We start from the raw sequence: 19,478 nt of genomic DNA on the forward strand, positions 1-19,478 counted from the left end.
TGGACAATTCTTTAAGGCCTGATTGGACAAGAAGGGGCAGGAGGGTTCCTCTTCAGCTGGGCATCAGAGATATCCCTCTTAAAAATCTGCCTGTGCGGGGCGCCTGGGTGGTTTAGTGGGTTAAGCCACTGCCTTCAGCTCAGGTCATGATCTCAGGGTCCTGGGATCGAGCCCCACATCGGGCTCTCTGCTCACCGGGGAGCCTGCTTCCTCCTCTCTGCCTGCGTCTCTGCCTACTTGTGATCTCTGTCTGTCAAATAAATAAATAAAATCTTATAAAACAAACAACCAATTGTCAAAGACTAAAAGTCCTTAAAAACTAAGGCCCATCTAGTTCTGTGGTTCTCAAACTCTGCCTGAGTTTTATACAAGTTTGATACAAAACTTTTATACAAAAGTATAAACTTAAAACTCAGTCCCAGGATCCTGGGATCCTGACCTGAGCCGAAGGCAGAAGCTTAACTGACTGAGCCCCCCAGGCACCCCTGGTAAGTACTACTTAGGTGTCAACTTTTTTCACCCGATGTTATGGGTAGCTTGCTACCCATCTCCAAAGGCAGCTCAGGACATCTTTGGTCAGCTCCAGGCTGTGCCCATTAGCCACAGTGATGGGGCGGGTTGCAGCAACCCTCTCAGTTGGATCTGCATACACTCACGCACAGAATTGATTGAAAAATTCTATTTGGTGGGGCGCCTGGGTGGCTCAGTGGGTTAAAGCCTCTGCCTTCGGCTCAGGTTATGATCTCAGAGTCCTGGGATCGAGCCCCACATCGGGCTCTCTGCTCAGCAAGGAGCCTGCTTCCTCCTCTCTCTGCCTGCCTCTCTGCCTACCTGTAATCTCAATCTGTCAAATAAATAAATAAAATCTTTAAAAAAATAAAATAAATAAATTAAAAAAAAAAGAAAAATTCTATTTGGGGGCGCCTGGGTGGATCAGTTGTTAAGTGTCTGCCTTCTGCTCAGGTCATGATCCCAGGGTCCTGGGATCAAGCCCCACATAGGGCTCTCTGCTTAGTGGAAAGCCTGCTTCTCCCTCTCCCTCTGCCACTCCCTCTGCTTGTGTTCCTTCTCTCTCTGTATCTCTCTCTGTGAAACGAATAAATAAAATCTTAAAAAAAAAATTCTATTTGTCTTTTTGGGATATAAAGCTCCCAAAGGCTGAGAGCACACTCCCTGGCCACTAGAGGCAGCTGTACATGGTATTTGGAGGCAGTGCCCGGATGGGCCGTTGGGGTTCCAAACCTGACTCTCCAATGGTTAGTTTGGGATGAAGTTGGTGCATCTCAAGTCCCAGCTGGTTCTAACAAGGGTGGGGAACGGTTACTAACCACAGGTCCTTCCAGGCTCTAGGACCTAGGGCCGGAAGCAGGAATTGCCCAGATGCCTCCCCTCCAAGTCTGGAAAATATATTTTTTTTCCGGCTCTGTGCATATGGTAGGATTCAAACCCCAGATATTTAGAAGGAGGGCGGGGGAGGGGCATGATGGAGGAGTTGGAGAAAGGAAACTTGGCTTCTTCCCAGCCCCCAAAGCCCCCTGCTGAGCTGCCCCTCCCGGATGCCATTGTTCCTTCTAAATCAGCAAATCTCTCCTTCCAGCTTCCAGCCTCTTCTTCCTCTTTCAGACCTGGCCTCCCTCTGGCCCAATCAGCTTCCAAATGTTGTGTGGACACAATTTTGTGTGAGCAAGGATTCCTCAGACCCAAGCCCATTTCATTATCTTATTCATTGCGCGTGCTTTATATGGGAGTTTCTGGTGTGCCTAACCCCCTGAGAGCTCATGGGATGTTGGAGAAGTGATTTAAAAAGACAGGAACTTTGCTCTCAGGGTGCTCATCGGTTGCGGTATAGGGACATGGGCAAACAGGTCAATACATAAACTAGGTGATTTCAGATACTGTGGTAATCAGAACTACAAAAGAAATAAGACAGGGTGAGGTGATAGAATGTGAAATGGGGATACTTTGGACAGAAAGGGAAGGTCTCTCTTTGGAGATGGTATTTGAACACACTTGGTTAAGTAGAAGGAGTAATAAGTACAAAGGCCATCCAAGAAACAAGCCCAGTGAGGGAAGATTTCAAATTCCAACTTGCCTAGTCTTCATAAAAACTCCCAAAAAGTCCTCTGAGGAATCCCATGGACTTTGGGGAGGAAGGGGCCTTCAGGTTTATTCCATAACGTGGGGGGGAGTGGAGGCGCGCTCTCTAGTGGTGATAAGAGTTAAATTTCACCATCGCTGACCTGGAATGCCTCATGCTTCTGATTTGACTGGGCTAATTACGAGTTTCACTCATTCCTGTCTCTCCCACACTTATTCATTCAACAGATGCTTACTGAACGCAGCCTATGTGCCAAGCTCTATTCTAGATACTGGTAGAGTTGTGAAACCGCCAGTAAATGTCCCTGCCCCCTCTGGAGCTCACATTCTAAGGGACAGTCCTAAGCCTCGTACTCTAACCCCACCTCACCTCTGCCCTCCACTATTCCCCCAGCTAAATCGCCATCCTAATGCGCCAGCAGCAAGATACTGCTGCGTCAGAGTCTTTGCACTCTCCGTTCCCTTCCCCTGGAAGGCAGTTTCCTCGCTCTTTGCATCGCTGGTTCAGGTCTCATCTCGGATGTGACCAAGTCAGAAAAGTGTAAACTTATTTATTTATTGCCTATTGTTCCCACTAAAATATAAGAGTCCATGAAGGTTACTGTTTTCCCAGAATCCCTTAGCCTCGCACTTTTAAAAGGTTCTCAGTAAACACTTGCCGAATGGGTCTGAACATTGATTCGTTCAAAAAATATTGGGGCTATTACACAGCAAACGCTGATGAACCATTACGTGAACAACCTGAACACAACACACCAAAAAAATCCGTCCAGAGCATTCTAAAGTAAAATTACAACCCCCACGGGGCGCCTGTGTGGCCCAGTCTGTTAGGCATCTGACTCTTGGTTTCCATAGGGTGGTGAACTCAGGATCGTGAGATCGAGGCCCCTGTTAGGCTCCACGCTCAGCTCTGAGTCGGCTTGGGACTCTCTTTCCTTCCGCCCTTCGCCCCCTGCGCGCACGCTCTCAGGTAGTCTTTACCAGTTGCAACCCCTGCACTACTCACCCTCATTAGCCTGCTTTATTTTTTCTACACATTTATCACCTAAACTATTAAAATTTATTCCACGAATGCAGAGGATTTTGTCCTGGGGATCCTGACCACCACGCCCCTCTCAGCGATCAGAACAGTGTCGGCATCAGGTCATTGCTCGGTTAAGCACAGACTGAACGAACTCTGGATCTCAGCCTGCTCTATCCCCCCAGACCTTCAGCCACATGGTTTCAAGGGAGAATGGGCCTCAGGAGGAGCCAAGAAGTGACCTCAGGCGGCCCGACCCAGGAGCCAGAGCTCCGGGCGAAGGGCCATCGGAGCAGCTGAGGAGTTGGGAGGCGCTAGCAGCCAGGAACTGAGCGAGGGCCTGGGGGCCTGGAGAGTTTCCAGGAAGAGCCGAGAGGGCTCGCTGAGCTTCGCCCGAGACGGTGGGCGGTGCCGTCCGAGGATATGAGTCACATGACTCGTCCATGCACCGCCCACCTCCTCGTGGGCGGGGTGTTAGGAAGGGGCCGGGGCACATGCTAATCAACCCCAGGCGGCGGCCAATCGTGGCGCGCGCCGAGGGTCCCGGCCGGGGGGATCTTGGACGCGGGCTAGCGCGCAGGCTCGGGTCCGGGCGGTCCCCGGCTTTTGCGAGCGGCGCGGCGGGCCTGCGAGCTGGAGTTGCAGCCGCTTCCTCGACCTCCTTCTCGTGTTCGGCGGCCGGCCCGGTAAAGCCCGGCCCGCGCAGCGGGCAGGCGGCGGCTGCCTCAGGCAGAGGCGGAGGTGCGGCGGAGGGTGGGGGCCGCTCCCTTCGCAGGAGCCCGGGCCGGCCCGCGCCTTTGCACCGTGCTCCATGCATCCGGAGCCCGCCCCGCCCCCGAACAGCAGCAGCCCCGAGCTTCCCCTCAGCGGCGGCAGCACCACCAGCGGCAGCCGCCGGAGCCGCCGCCGCAGCGGGGACGGGGAGCCCCCGGGGTCGCCGCCACCGCCAGCCGCCGTCACCTACCCGGACTGGATCGGCCAGAGTTACTCCGAGGTGATGAGCCTCAACGAGCACTCGATGCAGGCGCTGTCCTGGCGCAAGCTCTACTTGAGTCGCGCCAAGCTCAAAGCCTCCAGCCGGACCTCGGCTTTGCTCTCCGGCTTCGCCATGGTGAGCTCGGGCCTCCCTGCCCTGCCCCCTCTCCTGTCCTGGACGCTCCCTCAGCAGCCGCGACGGGGTCCACAGGGAGCAGGCCGGGCGGGCTGGGGGTGCGGGGAAGATCTGGGTGAGAGGTGTCGTGGACGCTGGAGGGGGTCAGAGGTACTGGACCTGAGAAGAGGTGGGCGACGAGTGACATCTGGTGAGGGAGATTGGGTGTCAGACAAATGTCCAGGGTTGGGGAACTCAGGTGCCTTTGAATGGGCAACTTTGATGCAGCAAGTGGAGAGACACAGCAGGATCTTGGAAGTAGATCTGTAAGAAGACAGTCCCACGTATGTTCAGGGAAAACATACGTTGTTGGAAGGAAGGACGTAAAGGGTCTGAGTGGAAGCAGGTGTCAGGAGGTGGGGAGGAGGAGTCGGACCCCTGAGCTGTCTTTCTTGTGACCCCACACTTGAGGCCGAAAGGTATTGGCCAAGACCTTTTATCACCTAGTAGAGGGGATTTCCTGACACTCTTTCTCCCACTGCATTTTCCGAGAGCCTCAGCCTAGTGTTTTGAAAACCACTCTCCGCTCTCAGTTTCTTCTCCAGAAACTTACCACTGAGTCACTGGGTGTGGGGGAGGAGGGTGGGACATGTTCCCCTTGAATGGGCTTTCAGTTCATTTGGAGGCGTGGGTCAGGCACAGGTTCCTCTTCCCCTGCGGGGCTAGGCTGGAGTGAGAAGCGTCTGAAGGGTGGGGAGTGTGAGGCTGCAGGTTGGGCCGGGAAGTGGTCCTAAGGGTGCCCTCAGGCCTGGAGTCTTCCACAGCAGGGCCTGCAGAACGATTGGTGGTGATCACTGTGTGACACCTGCCTGTGTGAGTGAGGTCTGCCCTCCTCTCCCAAGGTCTGTAGCCCGGAGCCCTCCTGCCTCCCCAGTGAGTGCGCTCCGCACTTGGCCTTGAGGGAGGAGGGAGTGTTTTCTTGGGAGTGTGTCTAGTACTCTGCCTGTGTTCTACAAACAAGTGGGCCGACCGTGGAGCCTGAACCCTTCAGAAGCCCTGAGTGGGCCCAGAGCACACTGGGCCTCAGTGGAAAAGCCAGGTGATGCGGGGTGGGGCAGAGCTCACCGAGCTCACCCTTTGTTTGTTGCCTGTGTGACTTGAGACAACATTTCTCTCTGCATCTTGGTTTCTGAATCAGTAAATGAAGGCTGCTGCTTAGAAGTAGCTCTGACTTTCAGAATTAAATAGAGGAAGCCCTTGAGAAGGGATGAGAGGATCTGTGTTTGTGTAAGGGAGTGGCACACTAGTTTTTGCTTTAGGTCATAGGATGGAATTCTGTTCTGTCACTCCCGAATCCTTGGAGACCCGTCTCTGCCTTTGCCTGAAGGATCTCTAAGACGAGCTGACCGTTTACCAATCACTCACCCTGTACTAGACATTGTTTAGGTTCCCTGAACTTTCACACTAACTCCTCAACCACCTGTTGAGGTGGTTTTGCCGCAGCATTTTCCCACGGCTGTACCGCTAGTCTGCTAGAGCGGGATTTGAACCTGAGTCTGCTGGCATCCAGAACTGCGCTGCGCACTTAGGCGTTTAGTGGTGTATGGAGTTCTGACCAGCGTCCAGCCACGGACATGTTCCGACCAGGTCTCCTAGGAAAAGAGAGAGCAGGAAAGTTAAGCAAAATAAAATGTTACAGTTGGGGGAAGGGACTGACACCATTAGCTTTCACAGCTGTGCCCTGGGTTTAAGATGGTGGCACACCTGTTCCCCTTTTTCTTGGGGTCATAAATTCATAGCTGCCCAGGCCCCTTCCCACTCCAGGAGAAGTGAGGATCTGATGGGTGGCACTTTCCTGCCCTTTGGAGCCCTTTTTGTCCTCGAGAGGCCAGCCTCCTAATCAGACATTTCCTCTTCCTCCTGCTGAAAACACTGCAGGAAGTCAGGAGTTAGGGGCAGCCAGTGGCATTGGGTGGGCCTTGGCTCACCCAGATTGGTATCTAGGGGACCTTTATTTTCCCTGGTCAGGGTGGAGAAGGCTTCCTGGCTCCGCAGATGAACTCCCCGAAGTTCCTCCAGCAGGGAGGGGCTGAACCCCATCACGGCCTCCATTCTGGGGAGGCAGTTACAAGAGGGTATCTGTTTGCTGTGAGTCTGGGAGAAATGGAGTTGGGGTGGACAGACAGATCTGAGAGGCAGGCAGGTCTGTGTGTGCCCCAGCCCCTAGGACAGACCCCAAACTTTGTGAGTGAGCCTCTGAGAGAAGGGGGTGCCACAGGACCCAGCACCATGGAAACAGAGTGAGTGACTTTCCTGGACTATTCTCCTTTGACCCGTGAGTCAGCACAACCAACTTCCTGCCCCCAGAGGGCTTCCTTCCTAGAGACCTGGAAAACCAGAGAGGCGCTGATGTGACCTCTGATCTCCGAGGGTGGGAGGGTTGGCAAGGCTGCCAGGCTCACCTGTTCAGCAGGTGAGATTGAGGGAGGGTCTCCCAAGAGCCTGGAGGGGATTGAGAGACTCCCTGCTTGTGGGCGGAAAGGCCTGGCCCGCTGCCCTGATGTGCTGGGGAGATAGGCTGTGGGATCTCAGATAAGCGGCTGTGTACTCTGGAGCCCGTTTTCTCATGTGGACAAAGGGGAGACATGCCCTGCAGTGCCATGGACTTGCCTGAAGATTCTTCTGGAGTCCCGGCCAGGCCCACAAGATATGGAGGAATTTTGGGGATCTGACCATATATACACCTTAGCTGGACCCTCTCTAGTCTGCAGACAAGAATCCCACTCTTGACACATTCCTAGAAACAACAGGCCCCTGCTGGGCTCAGCATCCAGACTCCAAAATCAGGGGCCCTGTGTGCAGGACATGATCTCCTGCAGGTGCTTCTTGAGCTGAGGGTACCCTTGTGGGCAGTGACTCGAGTCATCTGTGCCTCCATTTATCTCTGTGAAAGGCGGCCCCCTTGGCCCAGCCCTGTGTCCTGCAGGATCATGGTGAACCCATTGGCAGTGTTGGTTTGCTGGGGAGGGCAGGCTGTAACGTTAGCCTAAGCAGAAGATAATTGGGAAGGTCAGTCTGCTGCCGTAAACAAAATGCTTTCCATGACCTGGGATCAATTATTTTTGGATTATCTCCTTCCTCAAGTTCTCTGCCCGCGAGCACCCTTTTGTTCCCAGTTTCCAGAGCTGGGTTCAGAAGTGGCTTGGAATTTTTGTGAACATCAGTTGGAGGAAAGAGCTGAAGTCGTAAGGCATTGAGCCTCTGGGATATGTTCTGAGTTTAGCGGGCCTGGATATGAGGGAGACCTTACTCTCACTGCTCACAGGGCTGATTACCAATAGTAATCGTTGCTTTTGTTTACTGGGCCCTTGCCACAGGCCAGACATTGTGCTAAGCGTTTTACTTGTACCTTCTCTTGTGATCTTCACACCACCTGGTGAGGGTAGGTGCTTGTCCCAGGTGAAGGACTTGCCCAGGGTTCCTTGGCTGGTAAGCTGCAGAGCCCTGTGACCCTGGTGTAGCCCGGTCGCTGTGGAAGAGAACTTACCGGAGTGGTAGGAGGACAGAGGTGGGAGGGTCCGGTATGACCGAGCAAAGTAAGAAGGAGGACTGTGTAGCCAGACAACTTGAATTCAAATTCCGGCTCTGCTACTTATAACTGTGAGATCCGGGGAAAGTTATTTGATGTCTCTGGGCCTTGGGGCTTCCTTACCTGTAAAATGGGGATAATAGTAGTACCTACCTCATAGGGTTGGTGTGAAGATTCTTTTTTTTTTTTTTTTTTTTTTGGAAAGATTTTATTTATTTATTTGACACAGAGACACACCAAGAGAGGGAACACAAACAGGAGGAGTAGGAGAGGGAGAAGCGGGCTTCCGGCTGAGCAGGGAGCCCAACGTAGGGCTCGATCCCAGGAGCCTGGGATCATGACCTGAGCTGAAGGCAGACACTTAACCAACTGAGCCACCCAGGTGCCCCTGAAGATTCTTTGAGTTAGTATTTGCAAAGCGCTTAGGGTGTACCTGGCCCAGGTTTTCAGGAATCCCGCTCACTCCTGTTCTCATGGAACTGCTCTAAAAGGATTAACTGATCTAGAAGAATATGATTCCAGCTAAACCTTGAAGTGGTAGAGTTGGGGTGTGGGGAAGAGCCCACTGATCAGAGGAAGGGTTGGGAACAAAGTTATAAAGATGAGAAATTTAGGGTCTCAGGGAAAGGCAGCAGGGCTGGTGTAGCTTGAAGTTGTGAGTGTGTAAGGAGTGGCTGAAAAAGTAGAATCTAGTCAGGGAAGATGTTACAGGGAGGGCCTTGACTGCTTGAAAAGTCTGAACTCTTAGGTAGGCAGTAGGGAGCCATGCGAGGTTTTGGAGGGAAAGAGTTACATGATGAATTCTAGAATAATCTTTTTTTTTTTTAAAGATTTTATTTACTTATTTGACAGAGAGATCACAAGCAGGCAGAGAGGCAGGCAGAGAGAGAGAGAAGCAGGCTCCCTGCTGAGCAGAGAGCCCGATGCGGGACTCGATCCCAGGACCCTGAGATCATGACCTGAGCCGAAGGCAGAGGCGTTAACCCACTGAGCCACCCAGGCGCCCCGAATTCTAGAATAATCTTGATGATGTTCCTCTTTACTAACTTCCAGGCATGAGCCTGGACCCTTCTCTTTCATTCTTACTTAATCCTCAGATCAGCTCTTAAAGGTATGTACTATAGATCGAAGAACTAAGGTTCAGGGCACCTGGGTGTCTCAGTCGGTTAAGCATCGAACTTTTTTTTTTAATATAAGTGTTTTTTTTTAAAGATTTTATTTATTTATTTGACAGACAGAGATCACAAGTAGACAGAGAGGCAGGCAGAGAGAGAGAGGGAAGCAGGCTCCCTGCTGAGCAGAGAGCCTGATGTGGGACTCGATCCCAGGACCCTGAGATCATGACCTGAGCCGAAGGCAGCGGCTTAACCCACTGAGCCACCCAGGCGCCCCAGCATCTAACTTCATCTCAGGTCATGGTCTCGAGGGCAGGATGCTCTGCACTTAGTGGGGAGTCGGCTTCTCCCTCTCCCTCTGCCCCTCGCCCCGCTTGTGCTCTCTCTCTTTCAAATAGATAAAATCTTTAAAAACAAAAACAAAAGCTAAGGGGCGCCTGGGTGGTGCAGTCCGTTGAGCGTCTATCTTTAGCTCGGTTCGTGATCCCGGGGTCCTGGGATTGAGACCCCGTGGCTCCCTGCTCATTAGAGAGTCTGCTTCTCCCTCTCCTGCACCTCCCCCTGCTTGTGCTCTCTCTCTCTCTTCCTCTCTGTCAAATAAACAAGATTTTTAAAACAATACAAAACAAAAAGAACCCAAAAGCTTAAAAAAAAAAAACCAGAAACCTAAGTTTTATGGAAACATAGAGGTTAAGATACCCAGCTAGTAGAATTCATGGACCGGTGGGTCTGATTTGGAGCCCTTTCTACTTACTCGCCCGCTGGCTGCCATAGCTGGTTGATAGCTGGGCCTTTGAATCCTTCCAGATGTGGGGTTTTGCACTCCAGACTGTTTATAAATGGAAATTTGTCGAATGCCCCAAGGTGGGGGGGAGCTCCCTGCCTAGCTGAGAACCCTTTTGTAAAACTTCACAAGTGCCTGTCATGAAATTTCTGGAATTTTCAGCTGGGAACCTTGTGAGTTCTGCTGGTTGTTGGGTTCAGGTCTGGCAAAGGAGAACTCTAGAGTTTCTCAAGGTGGCATGATGGAAATCAGTGTTTGGAGTTGGGGTGGGGTCCCTTGGAGAAGTAAAGCCAAGAAGGTTGTGAGCAAAAGCCACCAGGTTCCTTACTAATGGGACTTCTGGGTAGCCTTTCATAAATTTTATTTTTAAGTAATCTCTACACCGAACTTGGGGCTCGAACCCACAACCCTGAGATCAAGAGCCCTACACGTTCCACTGACTGGCTGCCAGCCAGGGGTCCCTTGAGTAGCCTTTAATATACTCCCCAGAAGGAATGCCGCAGACTGGTAGGACCACAGACTCCTTTCTTCAGAGGAGCATCTTGTGGGACTGTGACTTGATAGCCAGCCCTGTTTGGTTTTTGAGCCTTGGTCTAACCCAGAAATGAGCCAACTTTTTCTGTAAAGGGTCAAATAGTAAATACTTTCAGCTTTACAGGCCACATAGTCTTGATGGTAAACTACTCCATTCTGCCATTTAAATAATTAACTTACTTACTTTAAATATTTTATTTTATTTTTTATTTTTTAAAGATTTTATTTATTTATTTGACAGAGATCAAAAGCAGGCAGAGAGGCAGGCAGAGAGAGAGGAAGAAGCAGGCTCCCCGCCGAGCAGATCCCAGGACCCCGAGATCATGACCTGAGCCAAAGGCAGAGGCTTAACCCACTGAGCCACCGAGGCAACCCTAAATATTTTATTTCTTTATTTGTGAGAGGGAGAGAGCACAAGGAGGGGGAGCAGCAGGCAGAGGGAGAAACAGGCTTCCCACCAAGCAAGGAGCTGGATGTGGGACTTGATTTGGGACTTGATCCCAGGACCCCAGGATCATGACCTGAGCTGAAGGCTGACGCTTAACTGAGCCACCGAGGCGCCCCTCAGTTTCGCCATTTTAGCTCGAAAACAGCCACAGAGAGTAGGCAAATGAACGGGTTTGGTTGTGTGCCAATAAAACTTTATTTACAAACACTGCAGCCTAGAGGCCAGTTGGCCAACTCCTGGTCTAAGCAGTATCCAAATTTTTGAGGGCATACCCCTCAAAAAAATGTTAGTGCTAGCCTCAGTGTTGGTATCCTTACCAGTGAGATATGTCTTAATATGATACGTATATTATAAACACGTAAAAGTACAAAATTAAAAAGTTGAGGAGCTAAGTAATAAATGAATGTCATTGGAAGTTTTTTTTTTTTTAAGATTTTATTTATTTATTTGACAGAGATCACAAGTAGGCAGAGAGGCAGGCAGCGGGGGGCGGGGGGGGAAGCAGGCTCCCCGCTGAGCAGAGAGCCCGATGTGGGGCTCGATCCCAGGACCCTGAGATCATGACCCGAGCCGAAGGCAGAGGCTCAACCCACTGAGCCACCCAGGCGCCCCTCATTGGAGGTTCTGATTCGATCTTCCCAATGGATGGATCGCCCACCAGAGATGTCAGGGGCCCCGGGGCTGGGCTGAACTAAGCTATGGCTATCATAGTCTCACCTTTGTTTATTTCTTCAACAATGTTTTGACCCCTAGAGGGACAAGCCCCAATGCTGAATGCTGGGGAAACAGAGGGAAATAAGAGTGGGGGGAGGTGGGGAAACAAGTCACGTAATTCCGTCTTTAGAACAGGTTTGGTAATTGTAGTGGGGGAGCCTGTGACAATACCCATTTCCCACCAGCGGGTGAGGCGTCCTGGCCTCACTGGGGAGGCCCCAGAGTGCAGAGGTGGGGATGACACTTGGAAGGTAAAACCTGGGGAAGTTGGAATTAGCTAGATGTCCAGAAGGCCTAGGCCTGTCTGTCCTCCCCAGAACCTGCAGGTTCAACTGTTTGACTTAAGACATAAATTTAGTGATTTGCACCAGCCTTTTTTTTTTTTTTAAATGCAAGAACAGAACAAAAGAGCAGCGTGCGCTGCTTGTTGTAAGGATAGTCTCTATCGGGGGCCTTTCAGGAGAAGTGTTGTTTGGGGAAACTTTTGTTTCTTTCATAAACGTGTATCCATTTATAGAAACATTTGGAGTACTGGACTGTAGTGGTCAAGAGAGTTTGTAAACCACTAGACTAGGCCTCCATCATCTCTTAATAGATGGTTTGCACTTGAGGAAGGGCCAGCAGGCTCAGACAGCTCCCAGTGACCCTGGGTGACTGCTTGGCGGCCCTCGTGTTCCAGGCTGCGGCCACCCCCCTCCTAAAAGAGTGAACAGTGAACCTCAGGCTTGGAAAGGACAGTTGGGTCTCCCAACTGTGGACACTGGGATTGGGCCAGGCACGGGAGGGCTGCCTCTAAAGGGCCCGGACTTCCAGGCGCCAGATGGTGGGGGTCTCCATGGAGCCCAGCAGGAGTGAGGCGAGGTGGTTGGCATCCGGCGTAGCAGGCAAATGCTTGGCAAGGCCAGCCAGGCCCCACCCGTTGCAGAATCACATGGTCCTCTTCTTGGCTCATGCTTAAAAATTGGCATCCCAGTGGCCCCTGTGCGGGGTCCAGGGACCAGTGTGCGGTGGGGCTGGCAGTCTCTCGTCCTTCCTATCCTGTTAGGCCCCATGTGGTGAGGTTCAAGCAGGCTCTTGGCTTCCTGGGAGCTGTTTATTTTGGGTTGACGGACCGGCACTCTGGCTATATTTACCTTGCAATGCTGTTTGCAATCTGATCTGATCGGACCTCTCTGGGACTCAGCTGGGGCCCTGGGAGTCACCTGCCAGATTCCACAGGCCCCCTTGACTTTCTTCTCTATATGTGTGTGTGGGGATTTCCCAAGAGGGAAGCATTCTGGAAAAAACAGTGGTTTGTATTGCTGTGAATGGTTTTTATCAGGATCTGAGATGCATGCCATCTGTTCCTTCACATTCTATCTTTCTGCAACCCCATGGCGCTGAACTTGGTCCCTGGTGCGGGAACGGTACATACAGCCAACATGTATGGCCCCAGGAATTGTTGGGGTTAAGGGTGATGGAGTTTCCTCCAGAGCTTGGCATCAAGGCCTTTCCTCTTCCTTGGAGTGCCCAGCATTTCAGGCTTTGCTGTGCCTAGCCTTTCCCCAGATCAAGACCAGGGAGGGCTGGCAGGTTCTGGGGTCCCCCAGGCCAGGTAGGTCCCAGTAGCTGTGATTTCTCATCCTTGATCCTGTGAGTTTGACGAATGGTATGGAAAGGATGGTCTCTGTCCTGCCAAGGTAGTCATCTGGCCCAGTGTGGTTTGGGACACACTCTTTCCTTATGCCCCAGTTTGGAGCTGGGGCAGACTCGGCCTGGAGTGGGGATCTGACCTCCTCACCCATCCTGGAGGCCAGAACGTTGGCCCGTGGTGTCCGTTCTCTCCAGCCTGAGCTGACGGTGTCCGGGGGTTATTCTTTTTTCTCTGCCTTTTTTTTTTTTTAAACAGATTTTATTTATTTATTTGAGAGAGAAAGAGACAGCAAGAGGGAACACAAGCAGGGGGAGCAGGAGAGGGAGAAGCAGGCCTCCCACCGAACAGGGAGCCTGATGCGGGGCTCGATCCCAGGACCCCAGGATCATGACCTGAGCCGAAGGCAGAGGCTTTTAACCCACTGAGCCACCCAGGGGCCCCTTCTTTTTTCTCTTTTAAAATTTCATGTATTTCATCAATTTCTATACCCAGCATGGACCTTGAACTCAGGACCCTGGGGTCAGGAGCTGTATTTTCTACCAGCTGAGCCAGCCAGACACCCCTGGGCTATTTCTCTTCTGCTTCAAGCCGCCTGCTTTTCTTTTCAACTAAAATTTATTTATTGAGTACCTCCTATGGTCTGGCCCCGTGTTAAATGTTTACACGTCAAGACCTCATATATCAGTCTCCTCAGCAACTACGTCCATCTGAGCAGACTGGGTGGCTTCTGAACAACAGACATTTATTTCCTCCCACTTGTGGAGGCTAGATGTCCAAGATCAAGGTGGTGGCAGATTCAGAATCTGTTGAGGGACTGGCTTCCTGACTCAACCACTGCTGTCTACTCACGGTGCCCCTCCCGTCCCAGGAGGGGCAGGGGGCTCTCCAGGCTCTCGCTCGCTCTCTCTCTCTTTTTTTTTTTTTAAAGGGCACTGATCCTGCTCAGAGTGCTCCATCCTGTGTCCTCATGACCTCCCAGAAGCCCCGCGTCCTAGTGCCATCAAGTCAGGGTTAGGATTTTATTTTATTTTATTTTTAAATATTTTATTTATTTATTTGACAGAGATCACAAGCATGCAGAGAGGCAGACAGAGAGAGAGGAAGGGAAGCAGGCTCCCCGCTGAGCAGAGAGCCCGATGCGGGGCTCGATCCCAGGACCCTGCGATCATGACCTGAGCCGAAGGCAGAGGCCTTAACCCACTGAGCCACCCAGGTGCCCCAGGGTTAGGATTTTAAAGTATGAATTTAGAGGGAACATAAATGTTCGATCAGTTGCAGCATCCTTATGGGAAAAGCATTCCTATGTTCCCCAGGCTCTAGAGCCAAGTGGACTTGAGTTCAGAGCTTCCACTTGGTAGCAGTCACAACCTCTGGGACAGCTGACCTCACCTCTCTGGAACTGTTTCCTTATTTGTAAAAGAATAATAATGATGTGGGGCGCCGGGGTGGCTCAGTGGGTTAAAGCCTCTGCCTTCGGCTCGGGTCATGATCTCCGGGTCCTGAGATCGAGCCCTGCGTCGGGCTCTCTACTCCGCAGGGAGCCTGCTTCCTCCTCTCTCTCTGCCTCCCTCTGCCTAGTTGTGATTTCTGTCAAATAAATAAAATATTAAAAAAAATAAAAAATTTAAAAAAAAGAATAACGATGTGGCTCATAATTATTAAGCTTACGATACACCAGGTCCTGTTCTAAGGTTTTATATTCTTTAGCCTGTTGAATGCTTATAACAACCATAAATGGGCCCCTGTTTTATAGATGCAGCACAGAGAGGTTGAAACACCTGTCCAGGGTCACCCACGAGCTTTGTAAGTGAAGGAACCCATTCATTCTTCATGGCTACGTAGAGGAGGAGACACCATCTGTTCTGTAAGGGAACAGACTAGTTACCTGTGTGTGTCCCCCCAGTGCTCAGGTCAGGACCTGACAGACCTAATGCGTCTGGACATTTCCAGAAAGTGAATAAATTTAGCCAGGGGACATGGGGCAGCCAAGCAGCGGGCTCTCCTGCTTGTCCCTTCTCTGGTTTCAGGTTCCGGGGCAGCAGGCCAAAACAGGAAGAGGAAGTGCTGGGGGTGGGGAGGTGGTGGCAGGAGGCACACATTGCTAGAGGGTGCCCCCCTTTTCCAGCGTGGGCAGCAGGCCTGGTGACAGAGACCAGGGGGCCTCGGGATGTGTCCCTTAACTCCTTGTGCCCTGCTGGCCTGCCCTCACATGTGGGGTCTAAGAATTCTCAGGATTGGCATTAGGCCACCAGTGATCTTAAAAAACAGTTGATATCCTGATGGCACTGCCCCAGGTTTGTAGGAATTGTTTGTGAACTTCTGGGCTGAACTGTCGCGACCATTGCAACAAGCGTAGGGCAAAAAGTCTGTGAATCTCATTGAAATTGTCTGAAAAGTCCTGTGAGTATATATATACACGTGAACGTTCTAAGGAGGGTGTATCCATGATTTTCACCAGATTCTCAAAGGGGTCAGACCGTATGTCAGCTCTAGCCTGAGACCTGTATCTCGTCACGTCCTCCTCTTAACAGACAAGAGGGGAGGGTTACGACCAGGGTCAAACAAGGAAGCAGCAGTCGTTTTGGAGCCAGGACTCAGGCCCCCCCCTTTGGCCTTGCTGTTCTGACATCCCTAATGTAGCTCTTCCACCAGGAGGGCGAAAACCCCAGAGGATTCCATGTAGAGGCAGTGGGTTTGGAGATGAGGTTTCTAAGCTGAAAAATAATAATAAAGCTCACTTTCATTGAGTGTTCACTCTGGGCCAGGCTCGAAGTATTTTCCATGGGCCTAAGTGTCTTACAAACAACTTAGTCCTCACAGCAATCCTCTGATCGTGTACCATTATTCCCATTTTACAGATAAGGAAACCAAGGCCCAGAAAGTTGAAGCAGCTTGCCCTGGAGCCTTATAGCCCAAGACAGGGCAAAGAGGTGGAGGTTCAAAGCCAGGCAGCATGGCTCTAGAGCCCATGCTCCCGATCACTGGCCCACACGGTCTTTCCAGGCCAAAGTAAGGGTACAGAAAGGTATAGGAAGTGAAAGCAAACAGAGCCAGGCATTCAGGAAGAAGGAGAGCTAGTGGGGTAAGGAGGAGCCCACCCTCTCGCAGGAGTAATGAAGGGTTAGGGTAGCTGGTACGGGGCTAGGGGATACATCTCAGCATTGGTCCTCCCCCATTCAGCCTGCTGCATACATAGCAAACGCTGTATGAAGAAGGGTCAGCGTACTTGACGGTATTGTGTCATTGGCACTTGCTGCCCCAGTCCCTCCAGCCCAGGCAGACAGACCCTGGCACTGTGCCCACTGCCTGCTCTTCCCGGCCTAGATCTGATGAGCTGCCTCCTTCACATGGGGGTGATTTGCAAGGCCCAGGTGAGAAGCAGCAGGTGGCAGGCCCAGAACATGCCCCTGATGACCCTGGGTCCGCACGTCTCCAGGAACCGGGAAGCAGCTAGTGTGTCAGCTGTCGGGTCCGGGGCCCAGAGCGGGGGGCTAGGAGGAGTAGGGGAGGAGATGGCCCCAGGGCTTGCCAGCCACACTGCAGCAGCACTGGGCTCTGTGTCTTCTAGGAAGCTTCTGCTTTCCTTGTTGGTTGGTGCACTGTGTTCTCAGAAGGGGCCTGGCCTGACCTGGGAGGGCCTCCTCTCTCTACCCCACCCCTCTCCTTGTCCCTGGAGCAGGGCATGAAGGAGAAGCCCGTGCTAGGGAACGGACGTGGGGCCAGCAGAGACGGTGCTTAGTGGTTGCTGCTCCTGCTCTTTCTTTCTTTGTTTCTTTTCTTTTCTTTCTTCTTCTTCTTCTTTTTTTTTAATTAAGCTGTATCTGAGTAAAATATCTGTCACACTTACCGTCTTAATCGTTAGTGGTGGTTGGGTTTGAATACCTAGCTGGGTGTTAGGAGCAGCGGTGACCGTGGGGGAGATGTTTACCATGTACCGGGGACTCTCATATAATCGTGGAAATAATCCTGTGAACTAGGATGGGATATCTCGGTTTTACAAATAAAGACGTTGGAGCTCAGGAGAGGCTCTGTGACTTGCCCAAGGACATGTGGCTAGCAAGGATTCAGATCCGGCAGCCTGGGCTCCAGACCTGCTGTCTTCTCACTAGGACCGTCCGCCCCGAGTGAGTGGGTCCTATTATCCCCACTATACAGAGAAGGAAACTGAGGCCCCGAGAGGCCAGGTACTTTGCCCAGGGTCCCAGAGCTTGATGGGAGTAGGGGGCCGTGAGGGCCCCAGCACTCAGCCCGTCTCTCCCCGACCCCCAGGTGGCGATGGTGGAGGTACAGCTGGACGCCGACCACGACTACCCGCCGGGGCTGCTCATCGCCTTCAGTGCCTGCACCACGGTGCTGGTCGCTGTGCACCTGTTCGCGCTCATGATCAGCACCTGCATCCTGCCCAACATCGAGGCGGTGAGCAACGTGCACAACCTCAACTCAGTCAAGGAGTCACCCCATGAGCGCATGCACCGCCACATCGAGCTGGCCTGGGCCTTCTCCACCGTCATCGGCACGCTGCTCTTCCTGGCCGAGGTCGTGCTGCTCTGCTGGGTCAAGTTCTTGCCCCTCAAGAAGCAGCCGGGGCAGCCCCGGCCCACCAGCAAGCCCACAGCTGGCGGCGTGGTGGCCAGCGTCAACGGCAGCACAGGTGGCATCACCCCGGGCCAGGCCGCCGCCATCGCCTCCACCACCATCATGGTCCCCTTCGGCCTGGTCTTTATTGTCTTTGCTGTCCACTTCTACCGCTCACTGGTCAGCCATAAGACGGACCGGCAGTTCCAGGAGCTCAACGAGCTGGCGGAGTTTGCCCGCCTGCAGGACCAGCTGGACCACAGAGGGGATCACCCCCTGACGCCTGCTGGTCACTACGCGTAAGCCCTTGTGGGCCCGGGCTCTGCAGATCCCTGGCCTGATGCCGCTGCCCACGACCTCGTCCTGCCCCAACCTCGAGGACAGCCAGCCAGCTCTGGGGATTGGGCTTCTGTCCAGGGGCAGAGAGTGGAGGGAGGAGGCTTTTTTTTTTTTTTTTTTAAGAGAAACGACTGCACTTTGAAACTTTCCTGTTCTTCCAGCTTCAGGCTGCCGGTGGAAGCCAGAGTGGGGACAGACAGACGCTCCCTTTGTCCTTCCCCTCCCGTGTGTCCGTGCCACTTGATGCTTCTTGTCTTTTCTGTCTTGACCACCCCCTGCCCTGTTCAGTGTCGTGTGTGTGTGTGCGCGTGCGTTGCGTGCACGTGTGTGCGTGCACAGAAATATATTCATAAGGGACACCTCTTGTGTGTGTATTTGTTGGGTCTGGACTGCCTGCTGGTACTTTTTCCTGGTGCTCCAATCAGGGGAGCCTCTATGCAAAAAAAAAAAAACCTTTTTAACATTTGATTTTTGAAAATTTTCAGACCTCTGAAAAAGTTGCATGTATAGTAACTGAAATACATAGATCGTCAATTCTTGTCATCTACAGCAGTTGTGTTCTAGGAATTAGCTGGTGTCGAACCATTGCTTCTGTGGGGTTAGGTTCCTATGAGCCTTTGTCTTGTATTCCACCAGGCGTGCAGTAGGTAACCTTGTTTTATGTGTTTCTGTTTTTGTTTTGTTTCAGTTTTTGAGTAATCTCCTCACACAGCGTGGGGCTCAGACTCACAACCCTGACACTGAGAGTTGCATGCTTGACTGACTGAGCCAGCCAGGCACCCCTGTGTGCATTTCTGTTTAAAGACACCTTACTCACTCATGGCTAGCAACACAGGATCTTGTACCTAAAGGAAGCTTTTCCAAAAAGATTTTTCTTTTTAAAGTAATCTCTGCACCCAACGTGGGGCTTGAACTCAGAACCCCGAAACCCAGACTTGCACGCTCCACCAAATGAGCCAGCCAGGTGCCCCACTGCCTTCTTTTTAAATAGCAAAATCACCGGGGCGCCTGGCTGGCTCAGTTGGTGGACTGTGCGAGTCTTGATCTCAGAGCCATGTAGTTCAAGTCCCGTGTTGGGCATGGAGCCTCCTTAAAATAAAAATAAAAAATCTTGGGGTGCCTGGGTGGCTCTGTGGGTTACAGCCTCTGTCTTCAGCTCGGGTCATGATCCCGGGGTCCTGGGATCAAGCCCTACATCGGGCTTTCTGCTCAGCGGGAAGCCTGCTTACCCCCCTCTGCCTGCCTGCCTCTCTGCCTACTTGTGATCTCCGTCTGTCAAATGAATAAAATCTTAAAAAACAGAAAAACAAACAAACAAAAAAACCAAAAAATCTTTTAAAAAGCAGCAAAATCACCAACAAAAAGCACCAGATGTGAAAAACGGGGCCCTAAACAGACGGTGCAAGGACGCCTTTTTGGGAAGGCTGAGACAAGAAGGTAGAGTGGTGCCTGTTTGACCTTAGCAAGTAGGAGAATCACAAATACCAAAGCGGTGAAGAAGGAAGACGTGATGTCTGTCTCTCTCCCGAGCCCACGTGC

The 19,478-nt window shown here is 52.0% G+C and overlaps 1 protein-coding gene across 1 annotated transcript; it reads left to right on the forward strand.

Moving 5' to 3' along the window:
- The first annotated feature begins 3,660 nt into the window (after positions 1-3,660).
- Positions 3,661-18,056, forward strand: ORAI1 (ORAI calcium release-activated calcium modulator 1). Its single transcript, XM_032876343.1, has 2 exons — positions 3,661-4,229; positions 17,295-18,056. Exons 1-2 carry the CDS (start codon positions 3,930-3,932, stop codon positions 17,901-17,903), a joined length of 909 nt encoding a protein of 302 aa, XP_032732234.1. The 5' UTR covers positions 3,661-3,929; the 3' UTR covers positions 17,904-18,056.
- The last annotated feature ends 1,422 nt before the right edge of the window (positions 18,057-19,478 follow it).

The sequence above is a fragment of the Lontra canadensis genome, unplaced genomic scaffold, assembly GCF_010015895.1.
Source record: "Lontra canadensis isolate GAN:19392208 unplaced genomic scaffold, GSC_riverotter_1.0 scaffold58, whole genome shotgun sequence".
Lineage (NCBI taxonomy): Eukaryota > Metazoa > Chordata > Mammalia > Carnivora > Mustelidae > Lontra > Lontra canadensis.

What these genes read in the sequence shown, in the direction of transcription:
- ORAI1 (XM_032876343.1), top strand. Translation starts at nt 3,930, where the DNA reads ATGCATCCGGAGCCCGCCCCGCCCCCGAACAGCAGCAGCCCCGAGCTT. An exon ending in TGCTCTCCGGCTTCGCCATG is followed by an intron (nt 4,230 to 17,294) that starts GTGAGCTCGGGC and finishes CCCGACCCCCAG; the next exon opens with GTGGCGATGGTGGAGGTACA.